The 16,691-nt window shown below is 37.0% G+C and overlaps 2 protein-coding genes and 1 long non-coding RNA gene across 4 annotated transcripts; all 3 read right to left on the bottom strand.

The window, feature by feature from the left end:
- Window positions 1-908: 908 nt before the first annotated feature.
- LOC117914499 (protein PHLOEM PROTEIN 2-LIKE A9-like) lies at window positions 909-1,349 on the bottom strand (the record flags this gene model as incomplete). Its single annotated transcript, XM_034829846.1, has 1 exon — window positions 909-1,349. A coding segment is annotated over one exon (408 nt), but the record flags the coding sequence as incomplete, so codon positions are not given.
- A 731-nt stretch (window positions 1,350-2,080) lies between these two features.
- Window positions 2,081-3,720, bottom strand: LOC117913955. The gene is made up of 3 exons (XR_004651187.1): window positions 2,866-3,720; window positions 2,695-2,786; window positions 2,081-2,585 (listed from the first exon to the last, which is right to left on the bottom strand). It is a non-coding gene; the product is annotated as an uncharacterized LOC117913955 (long non-coding RNA).
- Window positions 3,721-6,017: 2,297 nt separating this feature from the next.
- Window positions 6,018-16,691, bottom strand: LOC117913932 (protein PHLOEM PROTEIN 2-LIKE A9-like). 2 transcript variants are annotated; one of them, XM_034829071.1, is made up of 6 exons: window positions 16,474-16,691; window positions 16,272-16,364; window positions 15,314-15,495; window positions 7,475-10,238; window positions 7,274-7,365; window positions 6,021-6,782 (listed from the first exon to the last, which is right to left on the bottom strand). In XM_034829071.1, the coding sequence occupies exons 1-4, from the start codon at window positions 16,640-16,642 to the stop codon at window positions 10,158-10,160; spliced, it is 525 nt and encodes a 174-aa protein (XP_034684962.1). In that variant the 5' UTR covers window positions 16,643-16,691; the 3' UTR covers window positions 6,021-6,782; window positions 7,274-7,365; window positions 7,475-10,157. The 2 variants fall into 2 exon arrangements, with proteins under 2 accessions (XP_034684954.1, XP_034684962.1); XM_034829063.1 differs by lacking the exons at window positions 15,314-15,495; window positions 16,272-16,364; window positions 16,474-16,691 and having other exon boundaries at window positions 6,018-6,782; window positions 7,475-7,604.

The raw sequence follows: 16,691 nt of genomic DNA, 5'->3' as shown, positions 1-16,691 counted from the left end.
TCTTTAAGTAGGCATTTTTTGGATTGATCTCTCATAAGCCGGTGGGGTTTTATTATTATTATTTTCTTCGTAAGTTTAATAAGAGATTTTACAACAAACTCTATTTTCACAACTTCAATATCTATCTTTGAAAAAATGTGATAAGAAGTTCTTTTATGATTAATAAAACTTTTACAATTTTAATATTGTCTTTTAAAATTTGTGACATTGGCTTCAGTGTACTGTTTCTAACCAAAGAAGCAAAAAAGCAAGAAGCTAGCTATCTCAAACAAGACCTAAGAGACAGAGGAGGAATTCGGAAAGAAGAGGCAAAAGCAAAGTGACGTATGGCATAGATACCCAAGAAAGTGAACTTTATTAGCTTAATGATTTAATACATAATACAACAATATTCCAGAGGCAGAGAGTAACCAGTAACTTGTTTTATTTATGAAAAGTGCTCTGCAATCGAAATACCCAAAAGATGAAATCATTCCTAGAAGAAGGCACATAAGAGAAAAACTGGTTGTGATGGGAATGATTTCAGCAAATGAGAATTCGAATGAGTAGCAGCATTTTTACCCTTTTATTCAGCATCCTTAGGCTATGTTTGTTCCCGAAAAGTACAAAGGAAAGAAAAAAAATGCTAAGAAAAGTGATTTTCTTATATTTGATTGTCTTATGAAAAATATCAAAGAAAATCAAATATAATTAAAACTAATTAAAAACTTATGTATTTTTAAATTATTTAATCTTTATATTGATGAGTTAAAATAAATAAAATGAGTTTGAAGTAACAAAAAAAATAATTTATCAACTTTTAATCTATTTTTTTATTTTCCTTCACTTTTTCTTTCCTTCTACTTTTCCTTTGTATTTTCTTTCCGTCGCATTTTCCGGGAACCAAACATAGCCTTAATACCTGTGATATTATTGATTTGCTTTCTGGGTACTGCCGCCCATTACTGTATATTATTGATTTGTTCAACCGTGACATTATGAAGTTGTAATCCTCCCTTCCAGTGCCCAGTCCATATATCATATAGGCCAAAGTAAATGGTATCATTTGCATCTTCGGTTTCAATCTCTAGGCCCTCAGTTGAGGGGATACTGGTTGGCTGTGAATAGTGAGCTTGCAGCGATATTTTCTTCCAACTGTACTTTCCTTCCTTCCCAAACTTAGCCATCACATAAACGGGAGAGTCATTCCATCCAAATGCATCGGATTTCAAGGATATTTGGAAGGTAATTCTGTACTTGGTTCCAGGTGGTACGCTGCCTATGGGGACACTACCGCTCACTTCAAGCCAGCATACCCTCAATAGTTCTGCAGGGCGGTTGCTGCCCCTGCAAATGGTGGGTAGACGTTTAGATTATGTTGACTTGCCACATCTCCCGCAAATTCTACGATTAAACTGGTATTTGTTGGGAATATTAGGAAAGCCCACAAAAAAAAAAATCAAATAATCCAGTTTTAGACTTTTGAATTCACAAGTCAACTTTGGATCAGGGCTTCGACTCCAAAACTGATATTATTCAAGCAGAGAAACCCTTTGGAGGAGATAAAAGGAAAGAAAAGTGGGTAAGTCCTAGAGGGTAAGATATAATCATATAACCCTCCCTCTTACCTACCCCAACAATCAATTACAAAAATGAGCATCAACCAGACACAAGCAGCGATGTCTAAAACCCTAACCCACACTGTTGGTAGCGAAATTTCCCTGCTACAGTGATTGTCAATCAGCAACGAAATCTCGGTCAACGCATAGTATCAGTCCTTCCTCCTTTCTGCAAAAAGGCGTCCGGATGGGATGTCCGGACGCATCCTCCGATGGTTCTATTAGCCATGACTCAAGAGATCAAGCTCTCGGGTTGGTTTCAAGGAGAAAAAACCTTACCCTCCTCTTGATGTGAAGCCTCTTTTATATAGTGTCAAAAAGCATGACACCGCTTGGCTAGTGGGTCCCATTGTCATGATTATGGCCCATAGGCAAAGCAATTATGACATTTCTGGTGTTAGAAGGCGGTTGTCAGGAAGGTATTTAGGCGGTGGACGTCGCCGCACTTTATGACTTTTTAAATATCGGGAGTGTGTCAGGAAAACAGAGAAGATTTGGGAATGTCTTGTCGAATGTATCTTACATTAATGATGAGTGACAGTTCAGTGGGCTTGGTCTTCAGTGTTGTTAGAGTTATCTTCTTGATATGCGGGCGGAAGCAGATCCGGTGATTCTGCGAATATCCAACGAGCTATACTGTCCGGGTATGCTGTCACAAGAGTAGCCGGACATGTCTTATCCGGGGAAGTTGAATCGTCTTCCTTTTCCCATCAGTGGAAGGTGCCGAATGAGATATACTTGGAGAAGGTGGAACGTCGCCTAGATCCGGATATGAGATATCCGGCTAAGGTGGAAGGTCAGCTGGATATACTGGCGGCTGCGAGACACCCCGGGGGGATTGAATGATGATTCCCCCGTCCGGGTGGAACTAACTGTGCTACATGTCGTAGGGGAATAGTCCACGTGGCCAAAAGAGAGAGAGACGCGTGGCACTTTTTAGTGGGGATCCCACACACACAGTCTTATTGCTTCTTTCTGAGTCTCAGCCTGTAGTGGTCCTTAAATTAGTGACACTAGCATACTTTGTTTTCAAAACCATAGTTCGACCCTAATCAGAAATAAAAATAACTCAAAGAATAGACAAAAGGACCCTCACTTTTCTGGCATCTTCCAGTAACGGCTGTCTCTGCCCCAGCTAACGTTCAGCTGTCTGGGATTAAACGTAGCCTTCATCTTGCCATCCTTCCTCTGTACAAGTGAGAGCAGGATGGTAAAGCATGAGAGAGAGAGATGAACTTTAAGAAACCTGGGAAAACAAATATACTACCTGCAACTTGGGGGGTTCTTCTGCATCGTGATTAGTAGTTGTCGAAGACATCGAGGAAGCACAAAATGGAGTTTATTAACTTGAAGCCAATGGAACGATGTTATTTGGTTATGATTTGGGTCTTCTATACATATGTGTAGCATATCCAAAGGCTAAAAGGGAACAAAAATCCAGTTGCATGACTGCCCATCTTGAGGAATAAAAATCCAGTTGCATTCCAAAAGAAAAGAAAAAAGAGGAGAAACCAGAGAATCAAAACTAAATGCTATCGACTTTTCTTTGATGCATGGATGGGTCTGAGCCATGTCTAAGCCCCACTTAGTAAAAGAGGCGACCCACGAGCTCTATCACGTAAAAGCATTCATCCTTTTTCCCTACCAAATTATTTTATTTTTAAATTAGCCTTCTTTAAAGAGTTTTCACATATCAATCATGAAATTATATCCGTTGTTATTGACAACTTCAAAAAGAAACCCATCCATGTTTTGTTAAATGAATACACTTTATGTCTATAATTTTTCAGACTTCATTTGAGAATTGAGACACACCCGGTTTTCAATGATTTCAAGATGTATAATCAAATATGCCTGATAAGGTTCACGGCATGAAAAAGAAAAAAATTGAAACAGGTAAAAATCTCCACCAATCCTTTTTACATGAACACTTTCAAACAAATATTCCATGAAATCATCATGGAAAGTTGCTAAGGGATAATTCTGAGGCGATAGATTCTTGATTCGCAAGGGAAGAATAAACCACCCTGTGGGCTGCAGAGCTTTTCAACATTCGATTCTTTCCATTCTTTTTAGCCCATTCTCCAGCGTTTTAGATTCCTTTCATTTTTCATGGTCACATATTTTTCTTCAGTTTTTTAATGGAAAAAAAATCACTATAAGAAATACTATAACCACAAGCTTATGAATTAAACAAATAGAAAGAAGATAAACAGAAAATCTGCAGAATCATGGCTTCAGAAATTCCACCAAGTATATTCAAATGTTATTACCTTGTTCGTGCTCTTCAATTTGTTCAAAATCTCCGCTGGTTCCCACACTAAATCCTTCATGCCTAGACAAGGTATAAACATCAGATGCAGCCTTACTAAATCGGCAAGACTTGCTTTTACTTTGGTGAAAATTTTCAGTTTTGGAAAAGTCGGAGTCGCCACTTATTTTATTTTATTTTAAAGGGAAAATAAAATAAGAAATAAAACCCTAAAAAATGACTCCATAGTTTTTGGAAAAACGTGTTTTTGAAAAACCCGAATCTAGATCCGAGGATCAGGTTACTTATTGGAAAGGTACCTCTAGGAGGTAGCACCCCTCTAAGCCCTATAAAGTTCTCTAGTGACTAAGTCGAGAGATATGTGACAATTAATTGGTTAATTATAGATACCTAGGTGATTTCAAAAAAAGCATACCTAACAAGAAAACCAATCACAATCATAAAGAAGATTTAAGGTATATATCCGATATGCTTCTCAAACGCTATCACAGAACATCAATGGTTAGTTTGAATAGTATTTCACTCAACATGCATTTTATCATAAATGATCAAACATTGTAACAAATATCAAGACATCCAAGCACTATCAAACATAAGCGCAATTCACAATGACAAGCATATTCACAAAATTTAGAAAGTGGGTGATAGAGGACGTACTTGAATAGCATAGATAATTTGTAGCGTGCTTCCGCAAGACATAAGGGGTTAGATAATGAATAATAAAATACAGAAATCATAGCATGCTTGTTATTTAATTATCATAGCAAAAATGATCAAAGTATACAAAATCATCAATTATCACGTACATCTTATATACAATCCCTAAAAAAATATGTAAATATGAACACAATAAGTAGCAAAGGTGGTAGCAAAGATGACTTTTGAAAAGATTTTCTTATGTAGGGGTTTCACCAATTCCCCAATTACACAAATCTAGCCTAGAATTATCCCATCTGTTTGGGACCACAAGCCTGGATTTGTGTCTTACTCAAAACTATAACTTTTATTGAAAACTGAGAAAGATGCAAATTGATCAAGACATGGTTGTATATTATTTTTAAAAAAATGATATTTTGATTCTAAGGACTCTAAATGATTTTTTTTTTTAAATAAATTTTCAAATGGATCTTTTGAGAAAAATGTTTTGCTTTAGAATAAAAAAAAATTAATTTGAAAAACAACAGAACTTAAGAAACAAAATTCTAAGCGAAAAAAAAAAGAAAAAAAAATCACAAAGTAAAATTTTTTAGTAATAAAAAAAATGATAAAGGTGAGGGTAGAGGCCAATCTTCATGATTTTCCAATGGCCTCTAAAAAAAAGAGATTGGACTAACAATCATTAAGGCAGCAAACTAATGACTTCTAAATCAAACAAGCTAACAAAATATTGTCCAAGGCTAACATCTAAAATTCAAGAAGCGCATGAATTAAGATAAAAAAAAAAAAAAAAAAAAAACCAATCAAGAATTAAAATTAACAATCTTAATATATAGAGATAATAGCATGGGATCAATTAAAGTAAATTAACACTATGACAAAATATGATGAATCAAAAACCAAAGAAAACTTGAAAATATGAAAACAATAATATGTAATTAACTAGGTTGATTAGCTTCTAGAAAGCTCAAACTAAATATTAATAGATCAAAAATAAAATTACTAAACTTAAAACACGAAAACAATAACATGTGATTAACTAAATTAATTGACCAAAATTCTAAAACACTCAAACTAAATATTAATGGATCAAAATCTGCAGAATCATGACTATAATTTTAATTTCTTCTTAGATCCCTTTTTATTTCTTCTTCAAGTAGGCATTTTTTGGATCGATCTCTCATAAGCCAAAGGGGTTTTATTATTATTATTATTGTCTTTGTAAGTTTAATAAGAGATTTTACATCAAACTCTATTTTCACAACTTAAATATCATTGTGATAAGAAGTTGTCTCATGATTAATAAAACTTTTACAATTTTAATATTGTATTTTAAAATTTGTGACATTGGCTTCAGTGTACTGCTTTTAACCAGAGAAGCAAGAAGCTATCTCAAACAAGACCTAAGAGACAGAGGAGGAATTCGGATCTGTATTGAGCAGTTAATAAATTTTGAAGGAAAGAAGAGGCAAAAGCAAAGTGAAGTATGGTGGTATAGAAACCCAAGAAAGTGAACTTTATTAGCTTAATGATTTAATACATAATACATCATACAACAATATTCCAGAGGAAGAGAGTAACCAGCAACTTGTTTTATACTTTTATTTATGAAAAGTGCTCTGCAATCCAAACACCCAAAAGACGAAATCATTCCTAGAAGAAGCCAAATATAAGAAAAACTGGTTGGGGTGGCAATGATTTCAGCAAATGAGAATTCGGATGAGTAGCAGCATTTTTACCCTTTTATTCAGCATCCTTAATACCTATGATATAAGCCATACTCTTGAATGTGCAAGCTGCACACAGACACACGCACAAACATATATTAATGTTTTCTGGGTACTGCCGCCCATTACTGTGTATTATTGATTTGTTCAACCTTGGCATTATGAAGTTCTAATCCTCCCTTCCACTTCCCACTCCATACTTCATATAGGCCAAAGTAAATGGTATCATTTACATTTGGGGTTGTAGCATCTTTGGTTACAATCTCCAGGCCGTCAGGTGGGAGGATATTGGTTGGCTGTGAATTGTCAGTACGCAGCGATATTTTCGTCCACGTGTACTTTCCTTTCTTCCCAAACTTAGCCATCACATAAACGGGACAGTTATTCCATCCAAATGCATCGGATTTGAAGGATACTTGGAAGGTAATTTTGAACTTGGTTCCACTTGGTGCGCTGCTGCGTATGGGGACACTGCCGCTCACTTCAAGCCAGCATACCTGCAATAGTTCTGCAGGACCGCTGCTGTTCCTGCAAATGGTGGGTAGATGTTTAGGTTGTGTGACTTGCCATATCTCTTGCAAATTCTACGATTAACTGATATCTGTTGGGAAAATTAGGAATACCCACAAAGTCCCTTTTGAAAAAAAAAATCCAGTTTTGGACTTTTGAATTCACAAGTCAACTTTGGATCAGGGCTTCGACTCCAAAACTGATATTATTCAAGCAGAGAAATCCTTTTGAGGAGCTAAAAGGAAAGAAAAGTGGTAAGCCCTAGGGGTTAGGATATAATCATATAACCCTCCTCCCTACCCCACCAATCAATTTCAAAAGATGAGCATCAACCAGACACAAGCAGCGATGTCTAAAACCCTAACCCACACAGTCTTATTGCTTCTTTCTGAGTCTCAGCCTATAGCGGTCCTTAAATTAGTGACAGTAACATACTTTCTTTTCAAAACCATAGTTGGACCCTAATCAGAAATAAAAATAACTCAAAGAATAGACAAAAGGACCCTCACTTTTCTGGCATCTTCCAGTAGCGGGGGTCTCTGCCCCAGATAACGTTCAGCTGTCTGGGATTAAACGTAGCCATCAACTTGCCATCCTTAAACTGTACAAGTGAGAGAACAGGATGGTAAAGCATAAGAGAGAGAGAGAGAGAGAGAGAGAGAGAGAGAGAGAGATGAACTTTGAGAAACCTGGGAAAACAAATATACTACCTGCAACTGGGGGGGGTCTTCTGCATCGTGATGAGGAGTTGTCGAAGACATCTAGGAAGCAAAAAATGGAGTTTGTTAACTTGAAGCCAATGGAATGATGTTATTCGGTTATGATTTGGGTCTTCTATACATACGTGTGTATATATATAGCATATCCAAAGGCTAAAAGGGAAGACAATTTTTTTGGGTTCATGACTGCCCATCTTGAGGAATAAAAACCCAGTTGCATTCCACAAGAAAAGAAAAGAAAAAGAGGAGAAACCAGAACGCACAAATACCAAAGAATCAAAACTAAATGCTATTGACTTTTCTTTGATGCATGGATGGGTCTGAGCCATGTCTAAGCCCCACTTTGTAAAAGAGAATATTGGCAGAATTGTTATAAAAGGCAAGCCACGATAAATTGGTCTTCCGCTCTATCACGTAAAAGCATCTATCCTTTTTCCATACCAAATGTTTTTAAACTTGTTAACGTTACTTTATTTTTAAATTAGCTTTTCTTTAAAGAGTTTTCACACATCAATTATGAAATTATCTTTTGTTCCTTCCTTGTTATTGACAACTCCAAAAAGAAACCCACCCATCAAACTACTTTCTCATTTTGATCCATGTTTTGTTAAATGAATACACTTTATGTCTAATTTTTCAGGATTTTCTCTTTAACTTCATTTGAGAACTGAGACACACCCTGTTTTCAATGATTTCAAGATGTATAATTAATATGCTTGACAAGGTTCACGGCATGAAAAAAAACATTGAAACAGGTAAAAATCTCCACCAATCCTTTTTACATGAAGACTTTCAAACAAATATTCCATATTATCATGGAAAGTTGCTAAGGGATAATTCTGAGCCGATATGTACTTGATAGATTCTTGATTCGCAAGGGAAGAATAAAGGTTTTCCTCTAATGCGAAACCACCCTGTGGGCTGCAGAGCTTTTCAACATTCGATTCTTCCCATCGTTTTTAGCCAAATCTCCAGCGTTTTAGATTCCTTTCATTTTTCATCGTCACATATTTTTCTTCGGTTGTTTAATGGGAAAAAAAATCACTATAAGAAATATTATATCCACAAGCTTATGAATTAAATAAGTTGAAAGAAGATAAATACAGAAACTGCAGAATCATGGCTAGACAAGACATAAATGTTCATGGCTACAGAAATTCCACCAAGTAGAAATTCCACCAAGTATATTCAAATGTTTTTACCTTTTTTTTTATAGGTAAATTTTTGGTTCCCATTGGGAATTGAATTGAACTTGGAACCTCCCCGAAACACTTTATGTCCCTTTACCACTTGAGCCTAGCCTCGAAGGCATGTTTTTACCTTGTTGGTGCTCTTCAATTTGTTCAAAATCTCCGCTGGTTCACACACTAAATCCTTCATGCCTAGACAAGGTATAAACATCAGATGCTTAGGGCAATCCTATGGCATCAGCATTGAATTTATTCCAAAACCTAATATTTCACAAGTTCAGATATTAAATTGTGGCACTCAATGGATTCATTATAAGAGTTAAGAGTTTTCCTAATTCCAGGGGTGCCATTCGAATATCAACCTGTTTCATGTCTTTAACTCAATGTTGCAGTCTCTTGAAACAAACTGCAGGTATCTATGTTCAGAGCCTTGGAAAATCTGTTCATGTATTCCTCTGAAAAGCAAACATGAAATTAAGCAATATTAAATGTTAAAATAATCAAGCTAATCCTGAAGAGTGACACACTCACTATCATGCGTTCTCTAGAACTATGACCCGAAAAACTTAATCAATACCCTATTCATTGTCACCAACATTGTTGAGTTGAATGGACCAAAGTCGGCCAAAGATTCTGGCTAAGTAATCTTATTCAGGTCTTAATTACAAGAGCATTACTAGTAGAAGAGGGTTCTGGAGCAAAACACGCCTTTCATGTTTTATAGGGATAACAATACAATTCATGCTTGTTCCTTTCACAAAATATCTTGTATGAGATAGATTGCAAGGATTGAAGGCATACCTTTCAGGTTTTACTGGGGCACGAATACAATTGGATGCTTGTTCCTAACCTTCAATGCATGAGATGGGAAGTCAAGATTTCAAGATTAGTCTGCACCTTAAAAGAGCCAATCATAGTGGAAGCCCATCAAGTTTAGCCCATGTACTAATGGCTTACAAGCACTGATCACTGCCTGAAAGAACTGTCTCTGCCATCTAAAATCTTGTCTTGAGAAGGTAATACAAGATGGATTCTATGTAAGCTATCTAGGATTCTAGGTTGTTATTATTGAAAGTGTGGATAAATAGGTTTAATTCATTCTTTTCATGAAAACATTTTGAATCCAGAATGAGATTTTAGATCTTGAAGCACTCTGATATCGGTTAGGTGAACTTAAAAGCAGAAAATCAGAATCCATCATCTGACAGCTCCCACCTAAGAGATCTAGAAGGAAAAATTTAATGATAACATGTCACAAAAGAAATTCTCGCAATCATGATAACATGTTAATGATAACATGACATAGTCACACTATACACCACTACTGGAATGAACTTCACATTGTATGATAATTAAGAATCCCTTTTCAGGTTTGAAGCTCAAATGAAAAGTATTAATACAATTTCAAATTTGACTACACTATGATTACAAAAACAGTTACTTAGGCATGGGAAGTACACTGGAAATGTGGAAGATTATGCTCCTCACTTTTCTGATGTACACAACTCTTGCTCTAGGGCAAGAGATGCAACCCTCAAATCTTCAGCCATCGCTGGCTTATGCAGCTGCATTCATAGAGGAAAATAAATTTATTGAATTAGGAGAGAGGGAGAAATGCCCATAACAGAATAGATGTCAACTAATGTTTCTTCATATTATGCACTAGTTTGTCAGATAGGAAAGAGAAAACAGATAGATGATAAAGTCACGGTTTATGAACTTATGATTCCAATAGAGACTGCCCCCTGTACATGTAGACAAGAAACATTTTCGCTGAGTTTGGGAACTCAAGTTTCCTAGGTGCCAATTTATCTATGGATCCTTAGAGGCAGATTGGACTTTGGCAAATTAGAAGTTTCAGCTAGCCAAACATAAATCGGGCCTCGATTGCTGAACTTGTGTTTGGTTAACAAGACCTATCAGAAAGCTAGTGTAAAAAGTCTCCCATAACACCTGACTTCTATGGAAATAATTGAAACCACATGAACACGGTTTCTACCAAGCATAACTGCCCAGATAGGATTCTGAACTTCCACCTGATTATGCAGTCCCCATAAAAACAGATCTTCAATACTTAACCAATAAGAACTAGAAAAATTGAAATATCAAATAATCCCAAACTTCCTCCGTGTTGCAGTGTCCACTCTTGTTGAAGCCCTCAACCTAAGTGAGTCCTGTCCTATCTCTTTTCTTATAGGGTTAAAGGCTTCCTCTCCTTCTCTTTTGCTGTTGGCTGATTCTGTTGTTATGGCGGAACAAGTCGTCGAAATGAAGCAGCAGTTTTAAGGGTGGGTCGATGGATGGAGAAAAGCCTTTGAGAATGATTATGAAAGATGGAAGGTTAATAGAGTTCTTGGAAAATGTGATGAGAAACGATTCTTCATCCTTGGTTGCAATCTCTTTAATATCTCACAATTCTAGCATTTCAATAGAAGGGGCTTTAGATTCGCAAAAGGAAGCCCACTCAGGTTGATCTTTTGAAAAATTTGCAGCCTTCAGTAAGTTTTCAAGGAAGCTGATCAATGTTTCTGAGAAGGAGATTTCAGCTTTGCTGATAAAAGTGGAAACTAGACAAGAAATGAAAGCTTCAATCTGTATAAAAGGTCACAAGGCTATAATTTATCACGTAGAGAAAGGGAGTTGAAAAAATTGGAATGCTCTGTGAACTGAGTCTTCAGTGAGGAGGTTAAAAAGGGTAGACAAGAGGGGTTGGGATTTATCAATGGTTTCTCTATGAAGCTAAGGATCATATCTTGAAATGTCAGAAGGGTTAATAGTAAGGAGAAGAGGAAGTTTATTAAATCTATGATTCATTCTCGTAATGTAGACTTGATGTGCGTACAGGAAACAAAGGCTATGTCATTAGCTTAGGTCAGAAGCTTAAGGGTGGGCAGATTCCCCGAGTAGGGTGCCCTAGAGGCAATGGGAGCAACTGAAGGGGCGGTGGTTTTCTCAAACAATAGAGTCTTAGAGATGCTTAAGATGGAGATAGGCTCTTATTTAGTCTCTTGTCGATTCAGATGTTGTGAGGACAGTTTCACTTAAGTATTTTTTTGAGATTTATGGCCTAGGGCTGGAGAGATCTTGAAGATTTCTAGGAGGAGCTGGGGGCCATTAAAGAGCTATTTGGTGTATTAGGGTTGATTTTAATCCGGTCAGATTCCCAAAGGAAAGAAAGAATTGTGATAAAATCTCCCAATCCATGAGACAATTCTCTAACATCATGGAGGAGTTATCCCTAGTTGATCTTCCCTTGAGAAGGGGCTTTTTCACATGGTGTGAAGGTCTGAATAAGTAATTGATGTCAAGGATTAACCACTTCCTAATAAGACCAGGAGGATGGCTTCACAAATGCATCGCAATTCCTGTTACCACAACCTGTGTCTGATCATTCTACTATCTTATTAGAGGGAAGAAGGGTAAGAAGAGGAAGGACCCCTTTCAGATTTGAAAACATGTGGCTTAAGGTCGAGGGATTCAAAGATATGGTTAAGGGTGATAGGAAGGGTATCAATTTAGTGGATCCTGTAGCTTCGTTGTAGCTTCAAAGGCAAAAGCATTAAAAGCTTGGAATGAAGGAGCCTTCTAGGAATGTAGCAACCCGCGAAGCTTGTGCCTTGGATTAGATTAGCTATCGGACAAAAAGGAGGGGGAAGGATTGTTTCCCTTGGAAGATAGGGAAGTTTGAATTGTAGCATTAGAAGAGTTCAATCTTTGAGCCATTCTAGAGGAAATCTCTTAGAGACCAAAATCAAGGGATGTGAGGCTAAAGGAAGGTGACAAAAATACTATGTATTTTTTACAAGATGGCTAATGCCAGGCATTTAAGAAATTTCATAGTGAGAATCAGGGAAAATGGTGAGTGGGTGACAAAGGAAGCTGAGAGTTTAGAAAGGGTTGTGAATTATTTTCAACTTCTTTTGTTGGAAATATAGATGACATGTCTTTCAAGATATTGAGCAATAATACTCTAATAGGTTGGAAGAGGCATTCACCGAGGAGATTCATGACACTCTTAGAGTTGAACAATGCCAAAGCCCCGATATCAAATGTTCTTTCTTTGGCATTTTGGCAACATTGTTAGGATTTTGTTAATGAGGAGGTCTTAGGCCTATTAAGGGAATTTTTTTTTTTTTTTTTTTTTTTGTGAGGTGTACCTTTGAAAAAAGTCCAAGCACTAATTTTTGTTTTGATCCAAAAAAAGGTGAAGCCAAAGATTTAAAGGAATTTAGACTTGTTAGCCTTGTGGGTAATTTGTACAAGATTCTAGCCTAAGTTTTGGAAAATAGACTAAAGAAAACGATAGGAAAATGGTGTTGAAGTCTTACAATGTGTTTGTAGCAGGGAGACAAATTCTAGAAACAGTCTTAATCACCAATAAAGCTATAGATTCAGGTCGAGGAGTCATAGAGAGGGAGTAGTCTATTAAACATTGAAAAAGCCTATGACCATGTTGGAGCTTCCTCTTAAGAGTAATGTAATGTAGTGGGATTTGAATAAAAATGGATTGATTAGATTCAATTTTGCATTTCAATGGCGAGATTCTCATTCTTAGTGAATGAAGTTTCATTGAGCTTGGAGCACAAAAGGCAATGGGACCCCCTATCCTCTCACTTATTGGTGTTGGTGATAGAAGTTGTTAGTATTCTCTTGAGAAAGAGTAGGGAAGGTGGCTTCATTTCAAGTTTTAAGATAGCAAGGGGAGGTGGTGAAGGAGGGGATATTTTGCACCTCTTATTTGTTAATGAAAGAGGTTTTCCAAAAGACTAACAATGTGAAAGAGGCAATAACTCTCAAAAGGTGGGAGACTCATTTTACTAGACAGCACTCTTGGCAGCCTACCAATTTATTTCATGTTCCTTTCTATTATTCCTAAATTGATGGCTTTGAGACTGGTGAAAATTTAGAGGGATTCCTATAAGGAAAAGGAGCTCTTAAGAAGAAACCTCATCTAGTAAAATGATTGTTGATCTATAGAGATAAAAAGAAAGAGGCTTTGGCATCAAGGACCTACCCACTCTTAATGAAGCCTTGTTGGGAAAATAGTGTTGGAGATTCGCTCTAAAGAGGGAGATGCCTTAGAGAAAGGTCATAGTACACAAGTATAGAGAGAAGCCAAGTGGGTGGTTCTCTCAAGTAGGAAGGAAAGGTCATGGTGTTGGCTTATGGAAGTCAATAAGATAATAATGTAAAGTTTACAAGGCTAGGATAAGATTTGAGGTGGGCAATGGGAGAAGAATAGAATTTTGGCAAGATGTATAGTGTGGTGATGTTCCTTTGAAAGATTCTATTACATCTCTATTCTACTTTACAGCTTCTAAAGAGACATTGGTGGCTTTACCAGTTGATCTTGTGAAACTCATGCTTCTTGAGACATTTCCAAGATTTTTTTTTGATAGGCAAAAGCACAAAGATATATTAGAGAAAGGGAGCTTGAAAGGCAACCCAGAGCATACAGGGAGTATACAAGAGACACCTAAAACAAGCAACAAAAACACAAGCACTCACCGGCCCTCAACAAGAACCCAACCAATCCACAAAGTTAAACAAAGATAAAGGGCCTACAACTATAGAAGAGTTAGCCCAGGATAAGAGATTACAAACAAATGAGTTTTTCAATCTTTGAGTCGACAAAGCCTCGTTATCGAAGACTATCCTATTTCTTTCCTTCCAAATTGTCCAAAATAAACAGAGAGGAGCTGCCCGCCAAACCTTTCTATGATTCTTGTCCTTAAAAGAGACATACCAACTTAATAGAGTGTCTCTCACCGAAAACGGCAACACCCAATTGACCCCAAAAAGAGAAAGCAAAAGATCCCACAAAATCTTCGCCTTAGAACAGTGAACAAGGATATGGTTTATCGTTTCCTCTTCAACGCAACACAAGCAACATCTATTGGCTAAAATCCAGCCCCTCCTCTTAAGCTGATCTTGAGTAAGGACCTTCTCCCAAGAAGCTTCCCAAGCAAAAAAACTCACCTTTGAAGGAACATATGGACTCCAAATGATATTACCCGGAAATGAAACTGCACAGCTATGATCAAGATTGAGAGGTGGAAAATGTTGAAGAGTTGCCTTGGAAGCCATATGTGTCAGGAAGGAGTATTGGAGAAGGCTATCAAAAGTGGGGTATTCTCGATTAAGTCCTTCTACTCCACCCTTGAGTTAGAGGGAGAAGTGTCTTTCCCCTAAAAAATAATGTGGGGCTCTTGGCTCTTATTAAGGTGAATTTCCTCACATGGAAAGCGGCTTGGGGAAAGATTCTAACCCTTAACCAAATTAACAGAAGAGGCTGGTTCTTGGCGAGTCATTGCTGTATGTGTAAAAGCACAAAAGAATTAGTAGACCATCTCCTTATCCATTGTGGGGAAGCTAAGGACCTATGACACTTCTTGTTCTCTTCATTTAGCATTTGATGGGTTCTTCCACTTTCGGTGAAAGACTTGCTAATATGTTGGAACAAGAGTTTAGTGCATAAGAAATGAAGAAATGCTTGACTTACAAAAAACATTAATTCATATATGTCCCTTTTTTTTATAGGTCAATTCATATATGTATGTCAGATCAAAGAATGCAAAGACACAAAGCCATCATGGCTGTACCAAGTAGAATAACTCAAAGGTATCACACAGAAACTTACTGCTTTGGAAACAGCCAACCAGTGAAATGACCGCACATAAGAATCATCTTGTGAAGGAAGATTGTCATGATTCCAAAACGTTATCGCCTGAAATTTTGCATTTGTTTCCCATCTGTTCATGTTTCCTTCAGATGTGCCAGTAGATTTTGTCGTGTTGGAACTCTTTTTTCCTAGGACAAAGCCTGCAAAGTTATAATCAGGAGTTAGTTATATGAACCTTCTAAGATGACCTAAACTCAAACGTTAAGGGCCTTCTACAAATGTTTTGAAATTTTACATAAATAGGTGTACAGTTCAATTTCACCCCGCATTATGAATTAAAGGTATCATTTACCCAGATGACTGATTCAGTTCAATCATACCTCTCTTGAATTTAAAAGTCTTCCCATATATCTCTACCTCTTGTCCTATACATTGTTCATTTTATTCATTCTTTTATATCACTATTCTAGTGGCCAATTTCCCATTCATTTTATATTGATAGTTAAACAAAAAATTTATTAAAGAAAGTGTCTAACAAAAAGGGAGAGCAATCCATTCCCATCCAACTACGAATATGATTTGCACTAGGGCTCTTCAAATAAGAAAATGAAATAAAACCTAAGTACATTGTGAATTGTCCAAATCCGTGCCCCAATGTATCTAGTTCCTTGCACAATGTGCAAACCATCAATCATTTCTAACTCTTGACCGCCAGATACTAAATTATGAATTGGCTTGGGATCTCAAGTAATAATTTCACTCACTCAATATTCCCGGTACAATCGAAAGGGCTTCCGTTCTGAGATTGGTTTTTTCTACGCTCTTGTCTCCTCGAGTCCAAAACAATGAAAAAAAATCCACAATTCAAAACTTCACTTCCCTTTGTTTTCCTCCATCTTCTTAGAACCCAACAGAACATCAGAGCACAAGAAAAAAGAAATAAAAAAAAAAAAAAAACTTCCCAGAAATCACATACCAGAATAGCCCTCCGGAAGGTGAATAGTGGTTCCCTGCAACTTTCTTCCCCTAAAGAAGGCCTCCTCCACCTTCAAACCCTCAACCTCTATCCCTATTGTGTAAAAAAAAAAAAAAAAAACAGTCAAAAATCACCAAACCCCTAAACCACGAAAAAAGAGACCCAGCTAACAAACGTGAAAGAAAGGGAGAGGAAAGTTCACCGGTATGTTTGGGTTTGAAATAGTGAGAAACAGAACATGGTCCGTTGTACTTGATGCAGCATGGGAGCTGATGAATGTGGCCAGTCAGATCCACTACTGCTTCGCCAAGGCACAGATCGATGCATCCACCGCTTTCCTTCTCCGCAACTCTCTCTTCGATTGCATCCATTTCTAGCAATTTCAAAACCCTAGAAAATCTCAATTCCCACGCTTCACAT

Source organism: Vitis riparia, chromosome 1 (assembly GCF_004353265.1).
Source record: "Vitis riparia cultivar Riparia Gloire de Montpellier isolate 1030 chromosome 1, EGFV_Vit.rip_1.0, whole genome shotgun sequence".
Classification (NCBI taxonomy): Eukaryota; Viridiplantae; Streptophyta; class Magnoliopsida; order Vitales; family Vitaceae; genus Vitis; species Vitis riparia.
Note: the sequence above shows the minus strand (reverse complement) of the source record. Positions and strands in the feature narration are given on the sequence as shown.

Bases quoted from the DNA above. Each gene is read 5' to 3' on its own strand.
- LOC117913932 (XM_034829063.1), bottom strand. From the start codon at position 7,525: ATGTCTTCGACAACTCCTCATCACGATGCAGAAGACCCCCCCCAGTTG. The intron at 7,366-7,474 runs GTAGTATATTTG...TCACTTGTACAG, and splicing joins AAGACCCCCCCCAGTTGCAG to TTTAAGGATGGCAAGTTGAT. The intron at 6,783-7,273 runs GTGAGGGTCCTT...CACCATTTGCAG, and splicing joins TACTGGAAGATGCCAGAAAA to GAACAGCAGCGGTCCTGCAG.